At 43.6% G+C, this 25,440-nt stretch overlaps 1 protein-coding gene across 2 annotated transcripts in view; it reads left to right on the top strand.

The window, feature by feature from the left end:
* The window catches only part of EXOC4 (exocyst complex component 4), a 1,827,849-nt gene that overhangs the window by 311,005 nt on the left and 1,491,404 nt on the right, over window positions 1-25,440 (top strand). The window contains exon 6 of one of the 2 annotated variants that reach the window (XM_086918922.1): window positions 11,468-11,711. In XM_086918922.1, the coding sequence (XP_086775048.1) occupies window positions 11,468-11,711 (244 nt within the window). Of the gene's footprint in view, window positions 1-11,464; window positions 11,712-25,440 lie in introns of both variants that reach the window. The other variant, XM_086918920.1, reaches the window with a different exon arrangement.

Raw genomic sequence — 25,440 nt, 5'->3', positions numbered from 1 at the left:
GATCTGTATTCCACTTGGTATTGTCTTGAAAAGAGATACATGAGTATTCTTTATAATTCATTGATGACTGCTGCCTCCCATTTTTGCAAGAAAGTTCATAGGCGGTGGTCCAAGAAGCGCCTTTATGCTATGTCACCTCTAAGCTGCGTGCCTGTGATGTCGTTCACTGACTTTTCACTGCACAGGGGGCCCTTAAGGAGTGCACAAAACAAAGGGGCCTCCTGCTGATAGGAAGCTCCTGAGAAGAGCTCTCTGCGAGCTGCTAATAAAGGCAAAGAGTGAAGCTGTTACTTATTCTTCTGCCTCCTTTATCTGATTGCTCGAGGTGTGGCTCACCCTCCCACCTCCAGCCTTACATACTAGAGGTATTGCACTGCACAAAGTGACGCTCTGTTTCCGAAACTGCAACATCAGTGCATAGGATTTACACTCTGAAAGTGTGAAGATTGTGTAGTAATACTGTGCTTAAAACAAAATCATGCAAAAAATCAAGCTGATTCCATAAAACTAGATTTCCATGCATACATTTGTAAGGCAATCTGCTAAATGCAGTCTAATTATACCAAACAGTATTTCATTCAGTTTCATCCGGTTGCCATGTGAGTACCATACTTTTGTTTAAATGTAGTCTACTTTTAGACATTAGAATGATGTTTAAGTTTCAGATCATTCGAGGTTGTGCTAACAGTGTGCTACATGAACTTTAAGCTAGCATCCTATGAACTACAAATAGAATGGTACGTTTGAATCATTGTTTTACAATCTAAAGCAGCACTAACTACAGAACGCAAAATGAAGTGCAGTTGACGGGCTACACATTGTTGGCGGGATGCCATGTTTTCACTCCTGGGTGTTCATTTAAGACATTCTGGAAATGGTAGTCGGGCTTTGCTTCAAACAACGGGCTAAAACAACGGGGGGCGTATTACAGAGGTGGCCCAAAGGAGCAGCTGGTTTGCAAGGCCACCCTGTGATGCACATTAAATGGGCACGAAAAATACATGGGGCAGACCCTAATTTGAATTTTTCATTTTTTTATGCCATTTTGCCGCTATTCTATTTCACAGAGCATTTCTTGTTTTAGGAGAACAGAACTCTTGTGCCACTAAGGCCTTTAGATTTCGGCCTTCATCTTGGGACTCTTCATTAAACATGGAATTGTTGTGACTCTAACCTTTTTCTTTCACCCTAGTGTGATCTCTGTTGGGCAGTTTGTCTCCTGAACCACTCCCTCCTGCTATTTCATTTCCAGTGCCTTCAACAATAGGCTAAGAGCAATGATTAGGTGATCCACACATCACTCACACATAGTCAGTCCTATGCACTACACTCAGTCTCTTACTTCTTACTTATCCTCTCCTGCCTCATCTCTTAAATCTAAATACCACTTTCAGCCACAGGACTACATTTTTTATCCTCTCTCTGTCTCACCAGTAGCACCCACGGAAGTGGTTTGTGCCTTTGGTGCTTCTGTTTATACTGTAACAGTAGAGTCTGCAGGTGTCCTTGAGTTGCATCCTCTCTGCCTCAGAGTTTATCCAATACAGCCACTACGGTGATGTCTGTGATTGTTTCAGTTGCGCTATCTCTGTTTCTAGGTGGGCCACATTGATACACATGCCATGCCTATTGTTAATCATGGGGCTCGTCATTTCTGATTTTCGCCCTTACTTCTAGTCCCAAATTCCGAGCCTCAGATTATAACTGTTACTCAGTGATTTGATGGCTACCTCTAACTCCCTTTCCATTATTGAGGCTTCCAGTCCCTCTTCCTGGTCCGAAGTCAGTCTTGGAAGCGTCTGAAAGTCATTGATCTAATCCAGATGTGGAGCAGGAGGTTGGGCATACAGAGAACACCCATTAGCCAAACTTAGACCAATCTTGCCTCTGTTTTCCCCTGCACTTAAAGTTTTGTAGTGGGTACCTCTGTGAAAACCATGTTGAAGTATTGCAACTGTCTTTGTGCTGCGCTCCTGGCATTTCAGCAGTAGACTAGTAAATGACCTCTGTAAGAAAAGACATATTATATCTTCATACTACAATTGCACAGCACCCAGTGCCAGTCAGTGAGCGTAACAACCAGATCAATAAAGCACTTATGGTAACCCAAGTGAGACGACATCATGTAGCGATCCATTCAGGGACAACAGTCACACCCCAAGCTCGGTTACATTCCACTCAAACATGTTTAGCATACTGTTTCTCTTTAACAGCTAAAATACTTTTATCCTCGAACCTAAAAGCTCAGTTGTACAAAACTATTTTTAATCTATACTTTACACCAGCTAACTTGTACACATGGGGGAAGAGGACAGATGAAAAGTGCCCTAGACGTGGGTTAGGACCAGCCACTCTGATTCATATGCTCTATGCCTGCGACAAACTAACTTTGCTAAAAGAAGGCTTATTAAGGTATTGGGAGGAAATATTTGGCCATAGATTAGAACTTTCCCCTACCCTATTGATTCTTGGTTATGATGGCTCAATGGGACTTAGCGTAGAGGAGGAATACTGTCTCTTTCTGGGAACTGCGGTATATAGGATATTATTAGCAACTAGATGTAAAGATGCTGAACCACCAACCTTCCTCATGTGTCTTGCCAGGCTTCTCGGAATCTATAATTAAGAGAGGACTATCTAGGCTAGAATCCGAGGGCAGAAGGTTTGGGCATACATCGCTGATTGGAGTAGAGATGTAAGGGGGGCATAGGAATGGATTTAACATAGGAGCCCCTTAGCATCAATCGGGATAGGCTATAGTAAACTGATTCGCATGTAGATATCTATAAAATACCGTGCAGGAGGGGTTAACTGTTCGCTTATAGCATCAAGTCATTTTAATAGCTGATAAAATGCAATATAATTTTTTTTAAGACTGCTCTTTTTTTTTATCAACTGCCTTTTAATTAATTAATCTATTGTAATGTATTAAAAGGTTTTATCATTGATTATTTCATGTATATGTATTTTTTATGGAAATGCTCATTAAAAATAAAATAAAAAAAAAAACATGTTTAGCATACGTTGGGGCTCAAATCTCAGGATACTTTTCTAAGTAGTATAACCATGTGTCTCGATCATAGGTCATCAACCCCAAGACCGGATAAGAACCACAGCTCCACCCACCTATCTTGGATGGCAGTAGGTTGAGGTTGGGTAACAACTGCTGAGTCATGGAAAGAGAAGGACCTGAGTTTCCATCCAGTTAACAAGACTCAGATTATGCTCCACTCAAACAGCTGTAGGGAATCTCAGGACAGGTTTCAGCCTTCACCTCCTCCCTGCACTCTCATAAGTAAGTAAGGTATTGATTGTGCTTAACACAATTCATATAAAAATACAATGAAAATATAGGAGAACACAGGATAACCGCAAGATATAGATAACATAAAAATTGAAAATATAATCACAATATACACCTTGTCAGTTATAGAAAGCGCTATATAAGTGGGACCACAATAGAAAACGTAACAACAATATGAAGTAAAGCATACAATGAAAAGGAAAATAGTATTTAAAAAGAGCACTTGCAGTGCCTAACGAGTGCTAACATCAACTGCTGAAAGTGCAGTAACCCTCATTACCAGCATTGGCATATCTCTCTCTCTCTAAGCAAGTTGAGCCTCACTTCCTAACACGTTCCAACACCTACTCAAATAAAAAATAGCATAAAAACACAAACTCAAAACCGAATCGGGAAAGTTGTAATATGCATCCAAAAACCGAACTGGTGCCGTTTGCTACTGAAGGGGGGGACACAGAGTAATCGTATTTAACACAGAGCAGAAGACGTTCCATTTGTAACACATGCGCCTTGTATTCGCATATCACTTCTCGCACACTCTACAGCGCATTACTGTAAAGCACAGCATCCTGTTGCTGTGCTGTGGTGCACCCAACCCAAGCCATTGCTTACAATGGGTGTTGAGTGAGGTTTTAACAGAGGGGCCTGCCTGTCGAAGCGGGAGGTCTCGGTGGAAACAGTATTTGACAGAGACCGCCAGAGAGCACTAATCATGATCAGGATTCCATGGGCATATACAAATAAGGGGATCGCAAATAATGTCCACGAGGGTCAGTAAACTGACTCTAAGAGCCTGAAAGTAAAGTGGCAGAGGGAGGAAGAAGTACACTGGGCAGAGAACAAATAAACAGTCACTCTCATGGAGTGCCTGAGCAAAAAGAAGAGTAGTTCCCAAAGCATGAGCAGTGGAGGAGCACAAGTAAAGAGGTTATGCTTCAAATGAGAACACACATAAGATGGACAAGGCAAGCGATTGAGTAAGAAGCAAGCAAAAGAGAGTGACAACAAAACCAAACAATGGTAAGCAACAGGTGAGTTTTAAGCCCACTGTAGGATCTGGGTAGGCCGACACTAGGCCTTTTCCAACCAGACAGCTTGCGCTGTCTGACAGGCTTAACCATAAAAGGGCAAGTAAACTGGCAGTACTGCTACTACATGGTCTATGTACCGGGCATTTACTTGGATGCTAATTTCCCGACCAGGGAGGTGTGGACTACATGGCCATCAACACTAGACAGTGGGCTCGTGATGGGACAAAGATTGGGTGGAAAAACCAACAAGGGGAAAGCTCAAAGGCTCACATCTATGAGAAAACAAGCATTGGCATAGCCAATAGGGCTTGCCTTTGGGACCTTATAAGTGTTTAGCCAGTTTAGTTTCAACTAGAATTTATTTTTGCATTTTTCATGTAGCACAAACTCGACCTGAAGGTATTGCAGCGCGTTACATGAGCACCAGTTACATTACACAAAGTCACAACTATGTAGGAATGGGGCGAGTAAGTGATTTACCCAAAATCACAGGATGTTGAGCCGACGCATAGACTGGAACCTCGTTCGCCAGGTCCAAAGTGCCAGCTCTGACCGTTATGCCACATCCTCTCATTTCCAACAGCAAAGGGTGCCTGAGAAGTGCCTTTTTCACAACTTATGACTGCCCCTTCATCTGCCGAAAGCGCCTTGAGTCGGCTAGCATGCTAGCGGTTTATGAATCAGTTAATTCCATGGTCATACGGTTCAATGTGGCAGCACATTAACCCACGGAGTTATCGCTCTCTTTTAGCTGGTCGGGCGAAAGTTGGTCTCGAAATGAGTTTTACACACACACACATATGCACACGGGGAAACCTGCTCACGTGGTTATAAGGAGTGCCAGGACAGACAGACCTATAACTATAAAGCATATCAGACCCTCGAGCGGGTCAGCACGAAGCCACTAAGCGCTAGACAAATTCAGCTCTGCTTTATACAAAGGGTTGCGCTGGTGACATCTAATCGAAGTGACAAATGGAGGGTGGGGTGAGAGCAGGAGGAACAAGCGTAACGAACATGCTAATGAAAAAAATATGGCGGCTGGACTTAGAGCGGAAGATACAAGCGTGGCGAACGCGCTAATTAGTAACAGATGGCTCCCCTGCTCGTAACCGCAGACATAAGCTGTGGGAGGAAACATTTTCTGGGAAAGGTGGGACATGCACCCGACTTTGCCCAATTGCGTGCTGTCTTTTTTAGAAAGACGCATGCAAAGACCAATAGAAAAAAGACTGAAAAAAAACCACACACACAAGCGTGTGAAAAGTCCAGAGCGATTTCAAGAAATCGTTTTCCTAGAGTAGCACATGTGCGCTGCACTAGGCTCGACCTAAAAATGGGCCTATGTTCCAAGTGAAAGCAGCAAAAAGAGTTAGGGAATGCTATAATTAATGACTAGTGGAATCCGTGAATAACCAGCAGAGTGGCTTGGAACTCTGCACACTTGAAGCATTTCTAAGTTGGGCGCAGCATACTTATTGTATATACAATTTTACTCACCCCTATTAGTTCAAATTCAATGTATATATGTTTGTAGGAACTGGTCAGTTATCCCCAAATCCATTTTACATAAGATGCCCCTGCATGTAATGCTGTGTCTTCGAAACATATTGCCACAGTAATATCCATTTTTCAGCACTTTGAGGTAACCTTGTAGTTTTAACCTTCTTATGAATTTTGTAAACTTTTTCCAGTCTGTTTAAATTATTTTTAGCAAACGTAGGTAAATGCCACTGTGTTTTTATACCTTTAGCAGATTTCTCACTAGGAACAGCTTTTAATCAGTGTCATTCCTCTCACGTCACGGCAAAGGGATACTTTTAACCAATACTTTGCTGTAGAACGGCACAAAGTTTCTTCCCCTTTCCTTAATATTTAATGATAGATTTTTAAATATATGCAATCATCCCATTTTAGAACAAGAAACATTAAGGCCTAAATACCACCACCTATTCAAATTTAAATTTAAATTTCAATGCAAAGTTTTTACCCAAATCAGGATTCTTAATTGTGCACAATTAGTGTACTTCCGCAATATTCAGACACATCCCTTTCCACCTACTTGCAGTTTGTGTTGGAAACATGTGAGACAACCATGGGTGAACCTTGAAATCTATACATTTCTGAAAAGTAGGCAAAATTATGAAAACAGCAAAGGGTCATTTGTGTAGATTGCTAAAGGATTTCCCAAAGAAAATAAACATTGAAATACAAAACTAAGGAAAGCCCAAGAAAATATATAGGTTACCATATTTTCATCTGTAATTTTTTGCCCCAATGACCGATCTACAATATTAATATACTGTTATGTTTGTCAGACTCTTCTGGTCTTAGGGGTGTATTGTGGTTGTTGGTAGTCCAAAGAAACACAATAACAAGACTGATAAAATGAGCTGCAGCCAATAATGATTGTGTACTGACCATGCATACTTTCATATGGTAAAATCTAATGAATGACATATGGCTATGAGGAAAGTTTTGTGTTTTTTAAATGCGCCCGCTTATCTTAGTGGAACAATCTTGGTTAATCGTGCAACTTTAAATTCAGGGTTACAGATAATAATGCGATTCAGAGGATATTTTGCAAAGTGGGCTCTTTTTTGCTCACTGACTTCTATTTGGAGTCTAACAAATGGATGAGCAGGCTATACGTGGCAGTAGGAAAAGCAGCAAAATGCACCATGGAGACGTCAAGATTTTTCATTTAAATTTTAATGTTCCTGGAGATGTGGGTAGCCACTGTATTTCGACCTTGAGCAGGTTAGCATTCAGGGAAAGCTACCAAATAAAGACGTTTCTGAAAACTAGACCTATAGGGGAGTACATGGTGGTATGACTTGCTTGGATCCCACTACATTTTCTTACATGCAATGATCTTCAAACTTTGACTGAAATTACAGATTTTTCTCAGGTTTCTGTGAGAGAAAGTTCTGTAGTTTGCATAACTCGATAAAAAAATATTCTGACTTATCCGGGTGCCCGGTGCTCACATCAGAAATTAGTCAAAACCTGGTCTTTTGTGGGATCAATATAGAGTAAATGTCTTCAGAAGGTTAGAGTTTTGGTTAATTACTGTGACGTGTTAGGTCCACTCACACGCAGGGTGCAATATTTTTAACAAGAGAAGCGTGGGAACGCAGGGTTGTAAGATTTTGGTCATTAGCCCATGATTTCTGTCACAAATGTGAGAAAAATAAAAAAAAATGGACTAATTCTTTGATAATCCCATTGCATTCTGGGAAACATCTTACTAAGATCCACAAAATTCACCGCACCTTGGATTCCCTTGGGTCTTGAGGCTTCCATTCGGTGCTAGCCCAATCTGAGCTGAAAGGTTGCAGCCATCCTCCATGGAAAGAGAGAGGAAATTTGTCTCTTGAAATGGGTGGATTCAATAATGGAATTGGTGGATTCTTAGTTGGCCTCCCAGTTGGCATCACACGTTTTGGGGCCCGCAGCACTTTTTGAAACATTACAATCATACCATTTTTTTATTTTTGGTGGGAATTTCGCAAATACTCATTTCCATATATCAATGACTGCACTGCCGTTCTAGTGCTTTGGGACTGCTTATCGCCTGAATTCTGTCGACACTATTGGTGCTACTATCTTGACCAAGGGGAGGCTGTCACATGTCAGGTGCAGGCCCATTGCCGTTTTCCCTATGTTAGCATGAGCAAGCTGCAGTCTTTAATTTACTTGGCTTTTACACGTTACTATACATACGCATTTTGCTTCGTGCCACTCAGTACTTTCACAAAGAACTTGTTATTTTTGTGTTGTGCATTTTCCTGGGAATTAGTCTGAACCACGTAGACAAGGTCAAACAGCAATCCCCGTTGATAATTTGTTTTGTTCAGGCTCTAGCACATAGACAAAACACACACATGCAGCTGTTGTTTGGGAACACGTTCTCTTTGTCATATAGGTTTTCACAGACAGGCAAATACACAGATGAGATCGTGACTACACCTGAGATGTAGAACCTTCATCTGTGCACGCTAAGGTACGGGGTCTTCTACAAACACCCAGAGATCTTTTGCTAAATAATCACTTTGCTTCTGTAGAAGTGGAGGGGGTTTAGTTTACCCTGTCAGCTCATTTTGTGATTCATGGATTATTTACTATGCTGACCGTATTTCTATTTGGCATCCTCTTTCTTATTGTGGCACATATACTGTATACTAGAGCACAATATTTAAAATAAATATTTTCAACTTTGCTTGTATCTCTGTCAGATCTCATTGTGGACAAGTATAAGTGTGAGAGCGAAAGGGTGTGTCCTGCCACCGTGATTACTGGTAGAGTTGTGTTCTGGGGTGTCTAATTAATTGTTCCTCTGTGAGTAAGAGGCCAAGTGAGACAAGTGGTAGGATAACTCAGTCCCTTCCGACTAAGGTTCTATGGTCCCAAGCATAGTTCTGTGAGTTTGCAGCCTCTAATCTTTCTCCCCCAGGGCGTAAAAAGCCCACTATGCACCATTGATTGGTGTCCAAAAAGGAATGGTATTGGGGTGTTGGCCTGTCTTGGCATTGGGTCCTAACCCTGGGTAGCTGCTATTCTTTCTGCCAGATGTGGGATGCAAAATGGTGGAAAGGGGGAAAGGAGGGTTATGGGGCAGTGGGGATTTACCCACTGGTTAGCTTAGGTTAGGTTACGTTACAGTATCAAGATTTGTAGAATACACCCGGAATTGTATCCTGTTGCTGAAGAATTGTAAGTTTAGGCACATCTAAGGCCTAGTGCGACTACTCGAAAAGCCAGGTATTCAGATTCTTGTGGAATACAAAAAGTGAAGAGGAGGAGGCTCTTATGTGTAGTGGCAAGTCATTCCACACTTAAGGAGCGATGTAGAAGGCTTGACCGCCAGATCTGGTTTTCTGTATACGTTGGATTTGTCAGATATGTGTCTGGGCCAGCGGAGGTGTCTAGGAAGTTTGTAAAAGCAGATGCGATTGTTGAGGTATGCTAGGCCTATGTTATGTAGTGCCTTGAAAGTGCGGGTGAGGAGTTTGAATTGTGCTCATTTGTGAATGGGGAGCCAGTGTCACTCCTTTAGGTGTGATGTGATGCGAGTGCAGTGTGGGGATTTGAGAGTGATTTTGGCCAAAGAGTTCTGAATGGTCTGCAGCCTTCTGGTGAGTTTTTTGTAGCCCAGCTTACTAACTTGTGACTGGTGCATGTTGAAGGTTTTCGGGCTACTGATTGGAAGCCATTTGAAAGTCTTCAAAAGCATCTTCCGGATATGGAAGCATGAAACGGTGAAGGCATTGACTTGGGTGGTCATGTCAAGTTTGCTGTTGATGATGATCCGAGTTTCTTGGTGTGGATAGTGGGTGTGGTCCTAGCTTTGTGTGCCACCAGGTGGAGTCCCATGTTGATGTGTGCTTCCCGAAGATCACCATTTTTGGTTTTGTCGATGTTCAGCTTTAGACAGTTGATCTTCATCTAGTGAATGATTTCAGTAATGCAGGGATTGAACTTGATCCGGATACTGGGCGTCTTGTCCGTGAGGGAGAGAATGAGTTGCGTGTCATCGGCATAAGAGAGGACGTTGATCTTGTGAGAGCAGATGATGCTGGGTAGAGGGATCATATATGCATTGAAGAGGGTCAAGCCCAGGTAGGATCCTTGTGGACCTCCAAAGAGGAGCTCACATGCATCCCAGGTGTATGATGCCAGACTGACTGACAAGGTTCTGCAAGTCAGAAAGGAGCAGATCCTTCAAAGTGCTTGTCCTTGGATTCCAATGTCATGTAGGTGTGGGATGAGGATGGGGTGGGAGCCCGCGTCAAATGCTGCGGAAAGGTCCAGGAGGTTGTGGGCTCTGTGTCTCCTCTATCCAGAGTCATGCCGATGTCATCCACGTTAGCAGTGAGGGCAGTTTTCGTGCCAGAGTTGGGTCTGAAACCAGACTGACTGCTGGCCCTTATGTCTAAACTATGCTTAAAGAAATCCGAATTCCTGCTAACGTGGCATGAGGGATGCGACCAACACAGTGTATGTGATTACTAACAAAAACAACCTAAAAACAAATAGCAGTCTTCAGCTTGGGTGTGAACAGTGATCGGTAATTCCGGTGTGAAGAAGGCATGAGTAAAGCACATGGCCATGAGTTGAAATCACAGCTTTCACAGGAGGTAAACCTGCCTCCTTCTGAAGAGGGTGATTTTTAGGGGTCTGTGAAACGTCCTTGCTCCCCTCTCAAAGGGCACCCTGGGGGGGGGTACTAATTGCAAACCACCTCTGTGGGGAACAGTGAGTGCACACTCCAAGAGTTTTTTTCTCTCTTCTCCCATGCTTGCAATACAGCATGAACGCAAAGGCAAAGTGTTCTCACATTTGCATGGAGCCACGCTCCCATGCAAATGAGGTATCACCTCTGCATGATTGCACCAGTGCAACATGTGCTTTGACGTGATGCATATTGTAGAAAGGGCTACACAAGCATCTGCGGCCCCTTGTACACAATATAGTGTTTGGGGTGAGTGGGAGGGTACAAGGAGAGGGTAGATGTGGGGATTAACCACTAATCCACTACTGGGACAGCAGGCAGCAGAAAGACACCATTCTGATTTCTGTGTAAAAATAAATAATCCTCGTGGCTTGTGGCCTTTCTGTCCTCATGAGAAGGTACATTGTTGCTAAACCCCCAATCTACCCTGGGGGCATTAAAACTTTGAGGCCTTTGGTGGGTGGGGGTAGTGATTGGCTATGCCTGAGGGGCGTCTCCCCCCACCCTTCAAATGCGTTTGGGTCTAGTGGGTCAATCCCTGCTCAGGCATTACCCTCTAAGGGTGATACCTTAACAGTGATCTTCTAGAGCGACGTACTGTTGGGAATGGAGTATTCTCCCATTTCCAACTGAACCTCTCCAGTTCTCATCAGTGCTTGAGGGACTGACATATGCTCCTGAGCACCAAACACACTGCACCAGGAAGATTTTCTGTTTCAGCGTTTCGAGTTGATGCCATGTTATCGACACTAGAGTGGTAGTGCAGGGGACATGAACATCACATCCAATGCACTAAAGGGTTTAATTAATTTTGTTTGCATTATTACTTGTGGTTGAGTAAACGTACATTTTGAGGGTTTCTGACTTTTTTTTGCAATATTTTTCTTGATTTAATAGTGAAAGAAATGAGTCTGCAAGAGATCAAAGAGGATCTGGAGTCTGATCCGGAAGAGAACAGTGCTGTGTTTATGGGTATCCTCATCAAAGGCCTGTCCAAACTGAGGAAGATCCCGGAAGCTGTAAAGGCTATCAAGGATCGCTTGGAGCAGGAGCTTAAACAGATCGTCAAGAGGTCTACTACTCAGGTCTCCGACAGTGGCTACCAGAAAGGGGAGAATGTTCCTCAGGAAAACCAACCAAGGTAGGCATAGAGTGTAGCCTTTAATTCAGTTCACTTTCTTAGTTTTGTCATTTGCTTTAAAGAAAATGATTAGATTAGTAAACAAGCATGGAGTTAGAGCTATGGGCGTTGTAAACGACTATGTTTTACCCATGTGTTATGGAGTGAATGCATGTGGTGTGTAGTGGAATTATGTGGCTTGGATTGGAATTTTTCGTTGTGGAATTGTGTGGTGTGAAGTGGATTTGTGTAGTGGAATTATATGGCATGATGTGCAGTGGAAATATGTGAATAGTAATTATGTGGTATTTAGTGTACTGGAGTAATGTGAAGTGGGATTGTGTGTTATGGAGTGTAATTATGTGGAATGGTATTTTGTGTTGTGGAGTGGTATGTAGCGACATACTGATGGACCACAAAACCTGAAGACACTGGGAGAGACAGACCTTGGGAGATACAGGTAGATGGGAGAGATAAGAATATGGGAGAGACAAGCACATGGGGAACACAGGCACATGGGAATCACAGATACTGGGAGACGCAGACACTATGAGCGTCTAAACTTAAGAGCAAGAGAACACAAGGAATGGGGAGATAGATCGACAAACTTTGGACACTTGAAAGGACAAGAGAACACCTGGAAGCGAGAATGCCCAGAAAATAAAGGGTTCAGAGATAGCTTGACCTTGAACATTTGTCAGGGAGAAAGAGAATAATGGTGTGTGGGAGAGGGGTGGATAGATATATGGGGCACCTGTAAGAGAGCTTGAACATCTAGAAGTAAGAGAGGGAGCTCAGGCATAGGGAGATAAATAGCCTTTGGTTACTTGTCAGAGAGAGAGAACACCTGCAAGAGCGAGAGCGAACACTGTGAAGAGATAGGGCCACCGGGCATGGGTATGTAGATTGAAAGACATTAGGCATGCATTCGGAAGACCGAGAACACCTGGGGGAGAGAGATACCTAGGACATTTGCAAGGGAGAAGGGCATCCCATGCACTGGGAGGGAGATGCACAGTTATTGGATACATATCAAGGGGAGAAAAACATCTTTATAAGAGAGAGAGCGTCTGGGTTGAAAATAACAAAACCCCCTGCACTAGTCGAGAAGAAAGAGAGCCAGGCAGTTAGATAGTCCAGAGGTGCACTTAAGAGATTGAGTGGATTCCTGACAGACCCTAGGGGCACAAATCTGGGATTTGTTAACACCAATCTGGTAGAAGTACTTTCAGATATGGCAGGGGTCAGATTCTACAGAGCCCGGAAGCGGAGGGCTGAACACACGTGTTCCACAGCTGCGCGTGCGTAAGATAGGCTGCAGGAAGTTTTTAACCCCTTTCCTGCAGCGCGAATTTCGCAGCGGTGCGGGGATATAATTAAGGGGCGTAACCCCATTGCGTGCTCTGGACGGCCCCTGGCCATCCTACGTCACTCTGGGCATGTGCTCAGGGCGGCCGGGGGGTGTCCGAACTCCGCCCACTAATTAATTCTCCAGTGCAGGCGCAGAATTTGCGCTGTGCTGGGGAATCAGTGGCGTCCTGAGCAAACATCCAGCGTGACGTAGGGTGGCCAGGGGCCGTCCTGAGCACACAAGCGGTTAAAGGGGCTGCTGTTTCAATAATATACAAGGAAATATTTAAAAGAAATCTAAGTTTGTCATTATCGCCATGCCTATTCCTGCCAACAGAGCATTATTATTTTCTAGTGTTATATAATGATATAAGTATAGTTGGATCGCCTGAAGTAGTGGAGAACCAGGGGATCTGACCTACCTGTGGGCTCCGGTGACCACTCTAACCTTGGTCATGGTGATATACATGCGTTTGTGATCAGTATTGTGTCAATTACTCAGCTACACCAGGGGCGGCTCTAGGCTCATGGTGGCCCTGGGCAGGGAGCGTAGGTAGGGGGCCCTGGAAGAGGGAGTCCGGGCGGGGCTTAGCACGGAGGCCAGTGAAGAGGGGATCAGGGTGTTTGGAAGTGGTATAGCGCCGGAGGCCGCCAAATCCCTGCCAGGGGCCACCACACAAATATGTATCCATCCTCAGAGGATTATTACATTAAGGCTACATTTTGGAGTGGTTGCCCCTGGGGTTTGGTGGCCCTGTGCAGGTGCACAGCTTGCACATGCCTAAGGCAGCCCCAGGCTACACTAACAAAGTACAGCCACCGGGATCAAGTGAGGCGTGCCCTAGCGGAGACATGGGTTAAAGGGCAGCCTTTGATGCGGGCCCAAATTCACCGGTAGTCACGACAGGTCAGGCAAAAGGTAATTCTTTCATGGAGACAGTTGGCCATGTTGTAGTCAAGCAAAGCTCCCATCAAACTGTCTGAGAGCTGGGAGAGATATCGCTTAGCTGGTGTCTTCACAAGTCCTCCACATGGAGCTCTGTGATTCACAGGGGTAGGGTGGGCAGACTGGTGGTCGCTGAGTGAGGCCTATCTTGTGCTCATCTGGTGTTAGTGGGTTGTGGTTGGCTGATAGGTGGCCTTTGAGACTTTGCCAATAGGAAAGCTGCGTGGTGAAGCTGGTGCCTGTGCTTCAGCAAACATAATACATTTATTCGAGCCTTTTAATAGTATTGTATAAACTTCAACTGCATAGAATCTAGGTATATCAGAATGTTCTACTGTTACATACCGTATGTTGTTGGTGTCCACATGTCTTTCTATGCCTCCCCGAAACTGATGTCATGGAATAGGTGGAGAGGCACAGAAATTCTGTTTTAGGCAATATGCCTAACTGTGTATGCTCTTCCGTTTTTCCAGAGTCAACTTCGTGATATTTGAATTTTTTGCATGGAACACCGTAAGACTGGAGGCAGCGCCATGTGGGGACTGAGAGGACGTGAAAGCAGGGCAGGAGGGAGGCCAGGGAGATGGTGGAACAAACAGAGCAGGAGGTGTAGGGACACAGCCAGTGTAACATGAGCAGCATGCACATGCACCCTAAAACCTAAAAAAAGAAAAAGAGTGCCCTACCGAAAGGGAAACCCACTGCAGAGAAAGGACACCTGTAATAACCCAATACTCCATGGGAGAGAACTTAACACGAGAAGGAGGGACATATAAGCCAACAAGCAACAAGCTTTTTAGTACGGCACACTGTTTAACAAATCAGCAGCAAGGGGTGGAATGAAGGCCTATATACTGAACACAGCATGTCTCAAAGAGACAGCTCATGCACAGCCTAGGCGAGTCCTAAAAACACCATAAATGAAAATCATAGCAATTTCAATAATAGTAATACATAGTATTGTTGAAAGTATCAAAAATCAGAGGTAGCATCAGCCTGAGTTAACATTGTTACTGTATATATTCCAAATTACCTATTTAATACTAGACACATGATATTTAGAGTCCCTCTGCTGCCTCTCATCGTAGACATAAAGAGTACCAATTATTATATCAGTTACCAATTTTGCTCAACCATTTTCTCTTCCTGTATTTGATAAATAAAAAATGTTTTTTGCTCTTCCACTTTTACAAGTAGATATATTAGCACACTAAAATTGTGTTAATTTTCCTTGGAGTATTTTGTACAGTGGATACCTAACTCCAAAGTTTAGTCGACCACTGTAGGTGGGACATGAATTATAACATTAACATAACATGTATTTGTAATGTGAACTTTACCCCTTGTGACTCTTAGCGCTGAAGTGATACATGTTTGGTGTTAGCCTATTCACTGGTACTCATTTTATCCACCTCAGAAAGATGAAAGGCTGAGTGGACGCTCTGGTGTATGAACCTGTGCCCACAAGGTCAAACCTAGATTTCTGAATTGGATGCTTTAGTCCACTGAGCCACCATATCTGGTTTGTCATGTTTGGGTTACAATGGCACAGTTGGGTGAACTTTAATGCCTGCAAGCGGATGGAGGATAACAGGATTACTGCTTCATATACAGGTGTATGCACCACCATGGACTGGGCAGGAGCGGGCAGTTGAGTAATGAGGGAGGTGAAAAGAGACATGGAGAGTTTATAGGTCATTCCTGATTGTCATGAAAATGGGAAACACCTTCCTAAGTTTCCTACTGGCTGCTTGCTTAACTATGTCAATTATGTAGTTTAGTGGCTTTAATCTAAACAAGGCTTAAGTACGACCACTGGATCTTTGTGTTAGGTACAAATGGTGTTTATTTTTTCAGTGACTGTAGAACCACAAAATAATAAAATTCGTTTAAAGATATGCGAGTCAACATGACTTTATGTGACTAATAGCCAAGTGCATTAAGATCCAGTGATAATTTTTTGGTTTTATTATATGACTTAATATGAGTTTAAAAAGTGTATGCAATCTGAAGCAAAACTGTTCATAGTTTGTCATTTTTCTAACCGCGTAGAAAGATGATTTTTAGTTAGTCTACAACAATTTCGACCCTTCTGTTATTCGGTGAAATTCATTAGGACAAACATTTAACTGGCCAAGGTGCTTGTCACCGGTATTGCAACTTCCAAAACCTTGAAAACTAAACCGCTCGGCGCTTTCAGAGGAAGTAGCATCTGTGCATAGTTTGTCTGCCTTAGAAGCAGAATCTCCTTATTCATTACATACCTATATATCTTTGTTGGTGGTCACTGTTACGATGTTATGCTCACTGGTTAAAATACTGAAGTTTGAGACTGTGGGTAGTCTGTGTCTTGCACTCACTGCCATTTGTTGAATAGTTAACACATCTGTCTGACATTTCGGATGGTATCTAATCATGTTTAGTTCCAAGTATGTTTATAGTATTCACCTATTGTGTTTGTGTTGTCCAAATGTAGCGTGAGAGTTCCAACAAAGTGAGTGTGTTGTTGTAGAAAAGTGCACCTTTTTGCATGGTTATCCCCCACTTTTTGCATGAAGTCTGATGGAAACTGACTTGATATGCCCTGTGTCCCTGCCACTCAATTTCCCAGAGCCTGTGTTCATTCCCAAAAGTGCATCTTTGTACCCACAATTGGCACAGCCCTTGCCACAGGTAAGCCCTGTGTAAAAGGTGCCATGGGTACTACAGGTAAGCCCCTTGTAAAAGGTACCAAGGGCACTGTCACCAGGGAAGGCCTCTAAGGGCTGCAGCACCTATAGTGCCACCCTTAGGTACCCTATGCCTTAACACCCATACACTGCCATTGCAGGATGTGTGTTTTGGTGCAGAGAAAAGTGAAGTGTCGACATAGCACACCTTTCTGTGTGCCATGCCTGCAAACCACTGCCTGAGACCTAGGTAAGTCCCCCCATAGCAGGGTGCACTAGCCCTCAGGTGAGGGCACAGTGGTATGAGCCCTGTGTCCCTACAGTGTGTAAGCCCATTCTTAGACACTGTAAGTTTAGTAAAGCTATAAAGAGTATATGATCTGGAAATTGGTCATCACAAACTTCACAGCTCCATAATGGCTTTAGTAAAAACTGGGAAGTTTGATAGCAAACTTCTCAGCACATTAAACCCACACTGATGCCATTGTGGGATCTAATGTAAAATGTGCTCAGAGGACATCAAGTTGCCTCTGAAAATTGACCAGCCCTGGTGTGGTTCCTGAATAGCTAAACACCATTTGCCACCACCAGACACGTTTCTGGTCCCCTGGGTAAAGAGCCTCCGCTCTCAGGGTCCAGAAACAAAGCCCATCCTGGGCAGAAGTGTCATGCCTCCTTCCCCAGGATGGGCTGGGTCTGCAAACCGGAAGCTTCAAAGGCTTTGTGAGCTGTCTCTGCCTTTTGCTGCTCCTAGCAACTGTCTCCCACTGGTTCTGCCCCCATGTTTGGGAGGGAGAATCAGCAGAGAAAACAATCCAGGAGGAGAGGTGTGCCCACCTTTGCCTAACCCCACACTCAGGTGGGAGAGGTGAGGTGAAGCACATATCTCAGTCCCCTCCATCTTGAAGATGAGGGTACCCAACTAATCAGGAAGAGGCGCATGCCCCCCTCCCACTGGAGGGTGGCATAATAGGAGCTGTACCCACCCCCAGGAAAGGACCCATTTTTCCAGACCTTCACACCCCTTTAAATGCCTCTAAATCTAGTATTTAGAGACAATCCTGAAACTTACCTCCTGTGATTCGAGGAAGAAAGAAGGACGGAAGAGCCATGCTGACCCACGAAGAAGATGACACCTACTGCTTTGGCTCCAGCACTACCGGTGCGTCCCAACTCCGAACTGTCTGCAGCGAACAAACTGGCGTGTCCCCGGAGGACCTGCTCTGCACTCACCATACAGACTCTGTGTCCCGTGAGCTTTGCTTAAAACTCCAAGACCAGAATCTGGATTCAGTCGACTCTGCGATTCTGCACCACTCAAAATCCACTGCCCATGACCCAAGGTCAAGTGGCCCAACATCACGAGGAGGTCTCCTCAGCGATCCTGACCTGGGATCTGGTGATCCGACCTCCCTCAAGCTTCAAGACGACGCCTGTAGCCTCAACCTGAAGGGTCCCCCAACACAACAGGAGCTAGTAAGAAAACCAGACGCCAGAAGACACTTCTGCACCCCACGCCCCATGGAATTGGGTGGCCCAACCGATGGTGTCCAGGCATCTCTCAAGATCCCAACTTAACTCTCTAACCGATGATCGCCTTCAGGAAGCCTCCCTGCCCAAGCCTGCAGCAACTCCTCCGAACCGAAGGTCTCCATTGAAAAGCACAGGGTCCTGACGTCTTTTTGGCAGCTTGCACCAGTCCGCCTCAGTGCCATGGGTGGTGCAACTCGAGTGCCCAGATAGACCTTGGTCCTAACCCCACAACTCCCACTCGTAAGTCGTGTACTTAACAGAAAAACCGCTAACACTTTTTCTCCCATAGAAACCCATGTTATGAGATTTTGGGCCTAGAATGTTCTAAGTGTTGGACTAATGGTTGAATGGAGAAAAGATAACTAAGCTGCAAAGTATCTGAAGTCTTACCTACCTTGAATTGTGTGTGGTATCTAGGCATACACCCCCAGTACTCAAAGTAAGAAATATAAAAATAACTAAAAAGTATTCTAAAACTGATTTTTGTATAATGCACACTGCTTTCTGAATCAATGCCAAACGGTAACTATTGCTAAATTCAATCATAACTGCATTTCATTGTGAAATCCTGCATTCCAAGTTTATTTTACCTACATGTACCAAGTCCTGCTTGGTTCTTGAAATACAATGCAAGTGTAGCTTTTTTCTATACTCACCTAATTGGTCTGGATTCAGTCTCTGAGTGTGTGCATCAGTCTTGATTGAGTGAATACAATAAATGCTTAGCACACCCTTTTGATCAGCCTAACTGCACACAAAAGAGAGCTGTTAGTACTTACCTAATTTAGCCTCTGCTATACTTCTGGGGACTCCCTGGACTCTGTCCTTACTTTGGTATGGTATATATACAGCCAGCTTCCTACAACCCTGATACAAGTTTATTTTTACAGTTTAAGCTGGCAGATTTATTAATAGGGATCGGCTGGAAGATATACTGTGAGGGGACGTGGCATAGGGGATGAAGTCATTTGTGAGTGTTGTTTCAAATGGTGTTAATATTGTCAACAAAGAAGTGATGATACATTTTTGGATCTTGTTAGAATATGCTGTGATTAGTGGTGGGAGTGGATTAACATGTTGTTTGTCAGCAGTGAATAGAACAAGTTTTTAGTTTTCAGATCAGAGATTTTCATAATATAATAATGGGATTTGTTTTATTTTCTAGTTGATTACTATGTGGGTGTATCACACAACTTGACATGGTCTCCACGGGAGTGAATGGGGCACCAGGATATTTAAAACTTTCTTAGGGGCCAATACCGATATGGCCCGTAGAGGTTGGAGCCTTTAGGGCCGCATTGTAATGTGGCGATCGGTTTCCTTTCCGACCGCCTCATTAGGATGGAGGCAATCGGAAAGGAAACCAGCCGATCATTCCGGCTGGCTTCTGATAGATTTGGGGAGTTCGTCCACTAGTCGGAAACCGACAATTAATCTCAAGGGTGGGGCTTTCTGCCCTTGAGGTTACAATCATGGTTTCCATGCCAGTAAGCGTGTTTGGGGGGCCCCAGCAGGGCCCCCTTTGGTGCACAGTCTCCGTTTAGAACTGTGTTTAGTTGCATTGAAATCAGTCTGTCTGGACCGCTGAGCAGATGTCGGTCAGTCCCATGACCGAGTCGGTGTCGGGCGGAAGTGATTATGCCCAACATCATAATAAGCCCCTTAATAGTGATTATTAGAGTCTAGATCCTGTATGTGGCTGAGCATATTGGATTTTGAGTTGAGTATCTGGTTGTAGAATAGAATCTGTGAATAATCCAGGTGAGGGACTTGAGGTTGTCAAGCACTGCATCTATTCAAGTTCATTTTCCCAGGGTTGTTGGTGTGTGCAGTTACACCGGAAGTGGATTTTAGTGAGTAAGAAACTTTAAAATGATGACTGTTAGAAAGCTGATGTGGGAACACAAGGGAAGCTGAATTATTTACGCATGCATGGTCAATGCTTAAGTGGGTAGCCTGAACCAGGAGAGGAGATCGAACAGGATGATTGAGAATGAGTAGGGTACTCAGAGGCTGTTATTGGTGGGAAAAGTGATGACTGTATGGATTTTGATGAATGATTGTGAGAACTCGACGTATTTTCTATAAGCACGATTGCTGGATGATGCTCAAACCATTTTGCATAAACTCATTGAAGATGGGGTAGGAAGTGAGAGTTAGCAAATCTCTGTGATGAAGCCTGTAGTTGTGATGCTATAAAAGCTACAATGGTTCAGGGAAAAAAAAATTCTAAAGAAAAAACATATATACCAACATACAGTGACACAAGTGTGTTACTCAGTGCAACAATGAGAAGAACAGAGCATTAAAATAATGCGGAACGCACACTGAATGTTTTCGTTTTTTTGTAACAAAGATGTTTGTTATTGAAAATGTCTTTTATAAAGCATAAATAATGCAAAATCTAATGCAAACATTCAATAAGTGCTCACAGGGTTACTCATGACTAACATATAACCATACAAATCACAGTGTAAACAAAAAACGCACACAATGGCAATGGAAAAGAATACAAATATTGTCCGTCTCATAACAAGATCAATAATGCAACAAAAGCTTCCTCTTGATTTGCCAAAGTAGAACCTTGATGGTGCTTTGAACTAATTTGTTAGGTCATCATCAGGTCAAAGAGTAATATTTAAGAGCAACCATCAATTTCAATTTGCAGAAAGGACAATAATTGAATCGCAAATGAGGTCCAGCTAAGCAGAGAGTTTGCCTCAATGTATCAATAAACTCAAGTAACCACAGTTCCGATACCACGTGTTGACTCAGTTACACAGGTACATGAAAATGAAATTCCGAGCCCCGTGAGTCTATAGTACGAGGAGCGCATCACACGTTGGCAAGCGGGAGGCGCAGAAATTAAATCTGTCTGAATTTGTAAATCGCAAATCTCTCCAGCCATCTTTGTAGTTGTGATGAGGCTGCCAATGACAGAGGCTTTCTTCAGTGTCCTTTATAATCCCGCTGGTAGTACGGTTTTAACAACCCCTTTAGACAAATTGTGAGTTTTTAATAAGGAACAATTTTTACTATTTTTGACTGTTAATGAGATTCCAATTTTGGTACTTGCATTTATTAAGGTGAAGGGGGTGATCCTTTGTACACAACTCAGCTCTGAAGTTATCAGGTTACGCAGACTGTCTTGTGATAGGAGCTTGCCATACATCTAATAGTGCAGCTTCCATACTGTGGTTGTGACAGAAAAGTGGCTGATGGTAATTTAACAGTTGGCTTGCTTCTTCATATTGTGCAAATTGTAGGGTGATTATTTTTCCCAAGGTTAATGGGATCAGATGAAGGAAGAAAGAGTGTATGTTTTTGGTATTTCTTTGTTTTTTTTCAATGTAGGTGCTCATTATGGCAAGTCTGATGAATAGACGAGTTGAACCTTGACCCAGTGAGACATTAATGATGGTAACTATAATCTTTCGAGCTGTAGAGGAGCAGAGTATTTTTTAGGGTCTAGACAGCTGACATCCTGAAAGAGTGTGTTTCGTATGCATGATGAGTCGTGACTAGGTTATGTGCCAGGTGCACGTTTTCACAGATCTCTTGGCGTTATGTTGTTGGTCTAAGTTTGTATTTTATCAAGGATTTGAAAGTTGCATGGCAGTTCAGTCATAATTTTTCTCACCAATAAAAGCCTCTAATCGCTCTGTTCACTCTAAGGCATCCTGTTTCACTTCATCTGATGGTGTGGGCTACCCACTTAAACACAGACAATCGCATCCTGGGCAATTGTTTAATTTCACTTTGCCTCCTTTTTCTTCATTATCACATATGAGAGCCCCTTACAGTACATGAGTTAAGAAGTGTGCTGTACAAACCCTCTCTTATGTTTAATTTAATAGACTATTAAGCTCTCCCATGTGTAACTACAACCTAGGCCACACAGAGGGTGCATGTGACAACTGACTTGCTTCTATGTTCACGAATGACATTTATGTCTGATCATGGGAGGCATGAATGTTTCTAAGTACATGTTTGAAAGCATTCACCTTTAACCCCTTCCCTGGGCCACGAATTCCGCCGCGGCCCGGGGGCTGGGGAGTGGGCGTGCCGCTTCGGCGCTCATGACGGCTCCAAGCTGTCATGCCTCACGGGCGACATGTGCTCATGACGGCGTGGTGCTGTCACAACCCCGTCCTCTCATTAATTCGCCCGCACAGGCGGGGAATTAATGTCGCGTGGGAGGAGCGGCAGCGGCATGACGGCTCCACGCCGTCATGAGCACACGCCTACCGTGACTCATGGCGGCGTGGAGCCGTCATGAGCATCAAAGGGGTTAATCAGTGCTTCTCAATGCAGTGATATAATGTGATCTACTGAGGTGAATCCATTCTGCCCATCAAAGAAATGCATTTTTTCTTTTTATTTAGAAGAGGGACGTTTCATATTTTTACAAATTTTATGTGGAATATTTTTAAACATAAAGGTGTACCTAAAAATAAGTGATGCAGCACACAATCTGAGCGCTTTTCCCTTTACTTCAGTTAATATGAAAATAAATGCTTTCTAGTTTGTTTAACATTTTCTGAATACTAGTGCAGAGAAAACTAAACAGCAGCCCTGTGCTGCTGTTCACCATGGGGCCGCATGTAAAGGCGAAGATAGTCACAAGCGGCCCCCCAGCCGTATTTTGAGTATCCCTGCCTCGGGGCACCCCTGCTCCTAAACTGTCTAGTTACTGTTGACACAAGTCACCCTCACATTTACCCCCTTATCAAAAAAGCACCGTGAATACAGGTCTTACAAGGGACATTAAACTCACACACAGAATTACATTGGCTGATCACTTTTTCAGTTTGTTCTGAAAAATCATATTTAAGTCATACCGCACACACACCAAAGAACAAGCATTTGCAAAGCAATAGGTCTCGTATTTGTTTTTGTTAGAGCCGCTGGCGTTGAAAATAACAAGTTTTTTTTCTTTCTTTTTTTGCAGTGGAGCTATTATATTTGCATAGCACTATTGACAATGGTATAAAAAAGCTAAAGTAAAAAACATTATAATTTTCAAATCCAACAGCTCTAACTTTAACAAATGCAAGACCTATTGTATTGGAAATGCAATTGGTCGTGCATTTGTTAAAGTTAGTGCTGTTTGCATTATATATGCCAATGCTTTTACCTAGCCATGTTGCAGATTGCATGGGACCTCTTTTGGCCACATATGGTACTGCACCCTGCAAAGTTGGAGCTATTGGCATTATAAATCCAAATGTTTTTTACCAAGCCATGTTGCAGGGTGCATATGTATCATATGTGGCCAAAAAGGTCCCATATGGTACTGCACCCGGCAGAAGATATGACAAATCCACCCTACCCAAAATGCATTGCAAGCAAGACAGTACCACAAGTGCATTCAAATAGCTATGTACATATATACAATTAGTATCTTTGAAATGTGACAAAATAATGAATATATTAATTCGGGAATAAGTTGTACTCTGTGTGGAGCTGATAAAGGGACATTTATAGAAGGTCTCATATAAATGTGAGATGTGCTAGTAAGTAAAGTAGCCACTGCCAGCCTTGCTTAGGACCACATGTGTGTCCTGCCTGAAACCCTTTAAGAAAATTGTTCTGTGAGGCTGTAATTAAAACCTAGGGAGTAACAACACATGTAACAGGGGCGTCCTCATCAGAGGTTACAAGAAGAGACAAGGCGGTACTAAGGAGGGACTACTAAGCCTATTGACCATTGAAAAGCCACCATTTACAAAGGACAGGAACAGGAGCCAATTAAAAAGGTGGGTGGAAAGTGGGTGGAGCTTTTTGTCCGTATCCTAAATAAAGCATGTCTCGAAGAGACCGCGCAAGCGCTGCCTTGGCAGGACCCAAAAAGAATAGTAAAGGCTGAAAACGTCATCAGCTTGTTATATTATGTATTCGTATAGTGAATTCCACCATGGTTTCTGGCATCAAACCTGAAACCTGCAATCAACTTGTCCTGGCTCTAGACAAGAGAGTCAGTGTTACACTAGATTAAGGTCCGTGGTTTAGAGAACAAAAAAAAAACATGTAACAGATGCAAAACAAATGATTTATCTCAGAGCTGACAACACAAAGAAGAAAAGGCAACACACCATAAAGATTATGGAGGAAATCTGTCTTGCAAGAGGATGAACTGCTATGCAATCAACATTGCATGGCACCTCAGGGAAATCTACTGGCTTCCCATTCACAAATGCAGCCAATTCAAACTACTCATTCACACATACAAAGCTCTACACAGCATTGGACCAACATACCTTAACAACATCATGCACATTTACCAAAGGTCCCAGGAGCAGTCACGGAGCCCAAGATCTTCATCGTGCTCGAAGTTGTCGGGCTAAAAGGGTAAGTCCCACAAGAAAAAGAAGAGTACAAACTCCAAAAGGTGTTCAACTTCTCCATTCTGTCCAATTCTTTGACGAGATGAAGGAGCGTCATCATTTAAGGCCTGGCTCCACGCTTCCCCAAATTTCTGGTAGCCAGAGAGACCCCGCTCAACTCCGAGAGTTTTATGAGGTCATGCACCTCATATTTGAATGGCCAATCCCCGCCGGTTTATATTCATGCCATATGGGGTTGGGAGGGGGCCCAACTGGTTCCCCAGCGGCGACTGCGGCCTCAGCACCAGTCGATCCCCTTGGATCCACAGATGGATCCGGACAGGTGCTGGTCATGCCACCTCAACCTTCCCTATGCTGATCAAGATGCCGGCACCCTCCGGGGGCGCAATCCCCATTCTGATCCCTGACACTGGCACGGACCAAGAGGAGCATCATCCGATACAGACTCTGGCACTGACTGGAGCCTTGCCCTCCAGGACTGAGCCCTATTCCTATGGGGTAGGACTTGGGAAGAACTGGGAGGGGTCGCTGAACCCTGAAGAATATCTGCCTCTTGAACCTAACATGGACTGGTGTTGAGGATTTGGGGAAGGCCATTGGGCTGAACACTTATCCAGACAATGGCATTCTTTCTCCCCTTACTGTGGCTTCAAAAGAGGGAGTGTCTCTTTCAATGGTGCTAATAGGGATGGCCGAAATCCTGGACCTAAGTCTACCATCAGTGGCAGTCAAGACTAATGTCTTTTTTTTTTAACCATCTTTTTATTGTTTAAATCAAGCAGAACAATCACATGACAGTACCATTTATACAGTCTTCGTCCTTACTTTGTTACTCAGCATGATCAGGTTTCAGCTTTTAAGACTAATGTCTTGACTGTGGTGCTTCAACTGGGAGTTACCCCTTC

The sequence above is a fragment of the Lissotriton vulgaris genome, chromosome 1_1 (assembly GCF_964263255.1).
Source record: "Lissotriton vulgaris chromosome 1_1, aLisVul1.2, whole genome shotgun sequence".
Classification (NCBI taxonomy): Eukaryota; Metazoa; Chordata; class Amphibia; order Caudata; family Salamandridae; genus Lissotriton; species Lissotriton vulgaris.
This window is presented reverse-complemented; position numbering and strand designations above follow the sequence as displayed.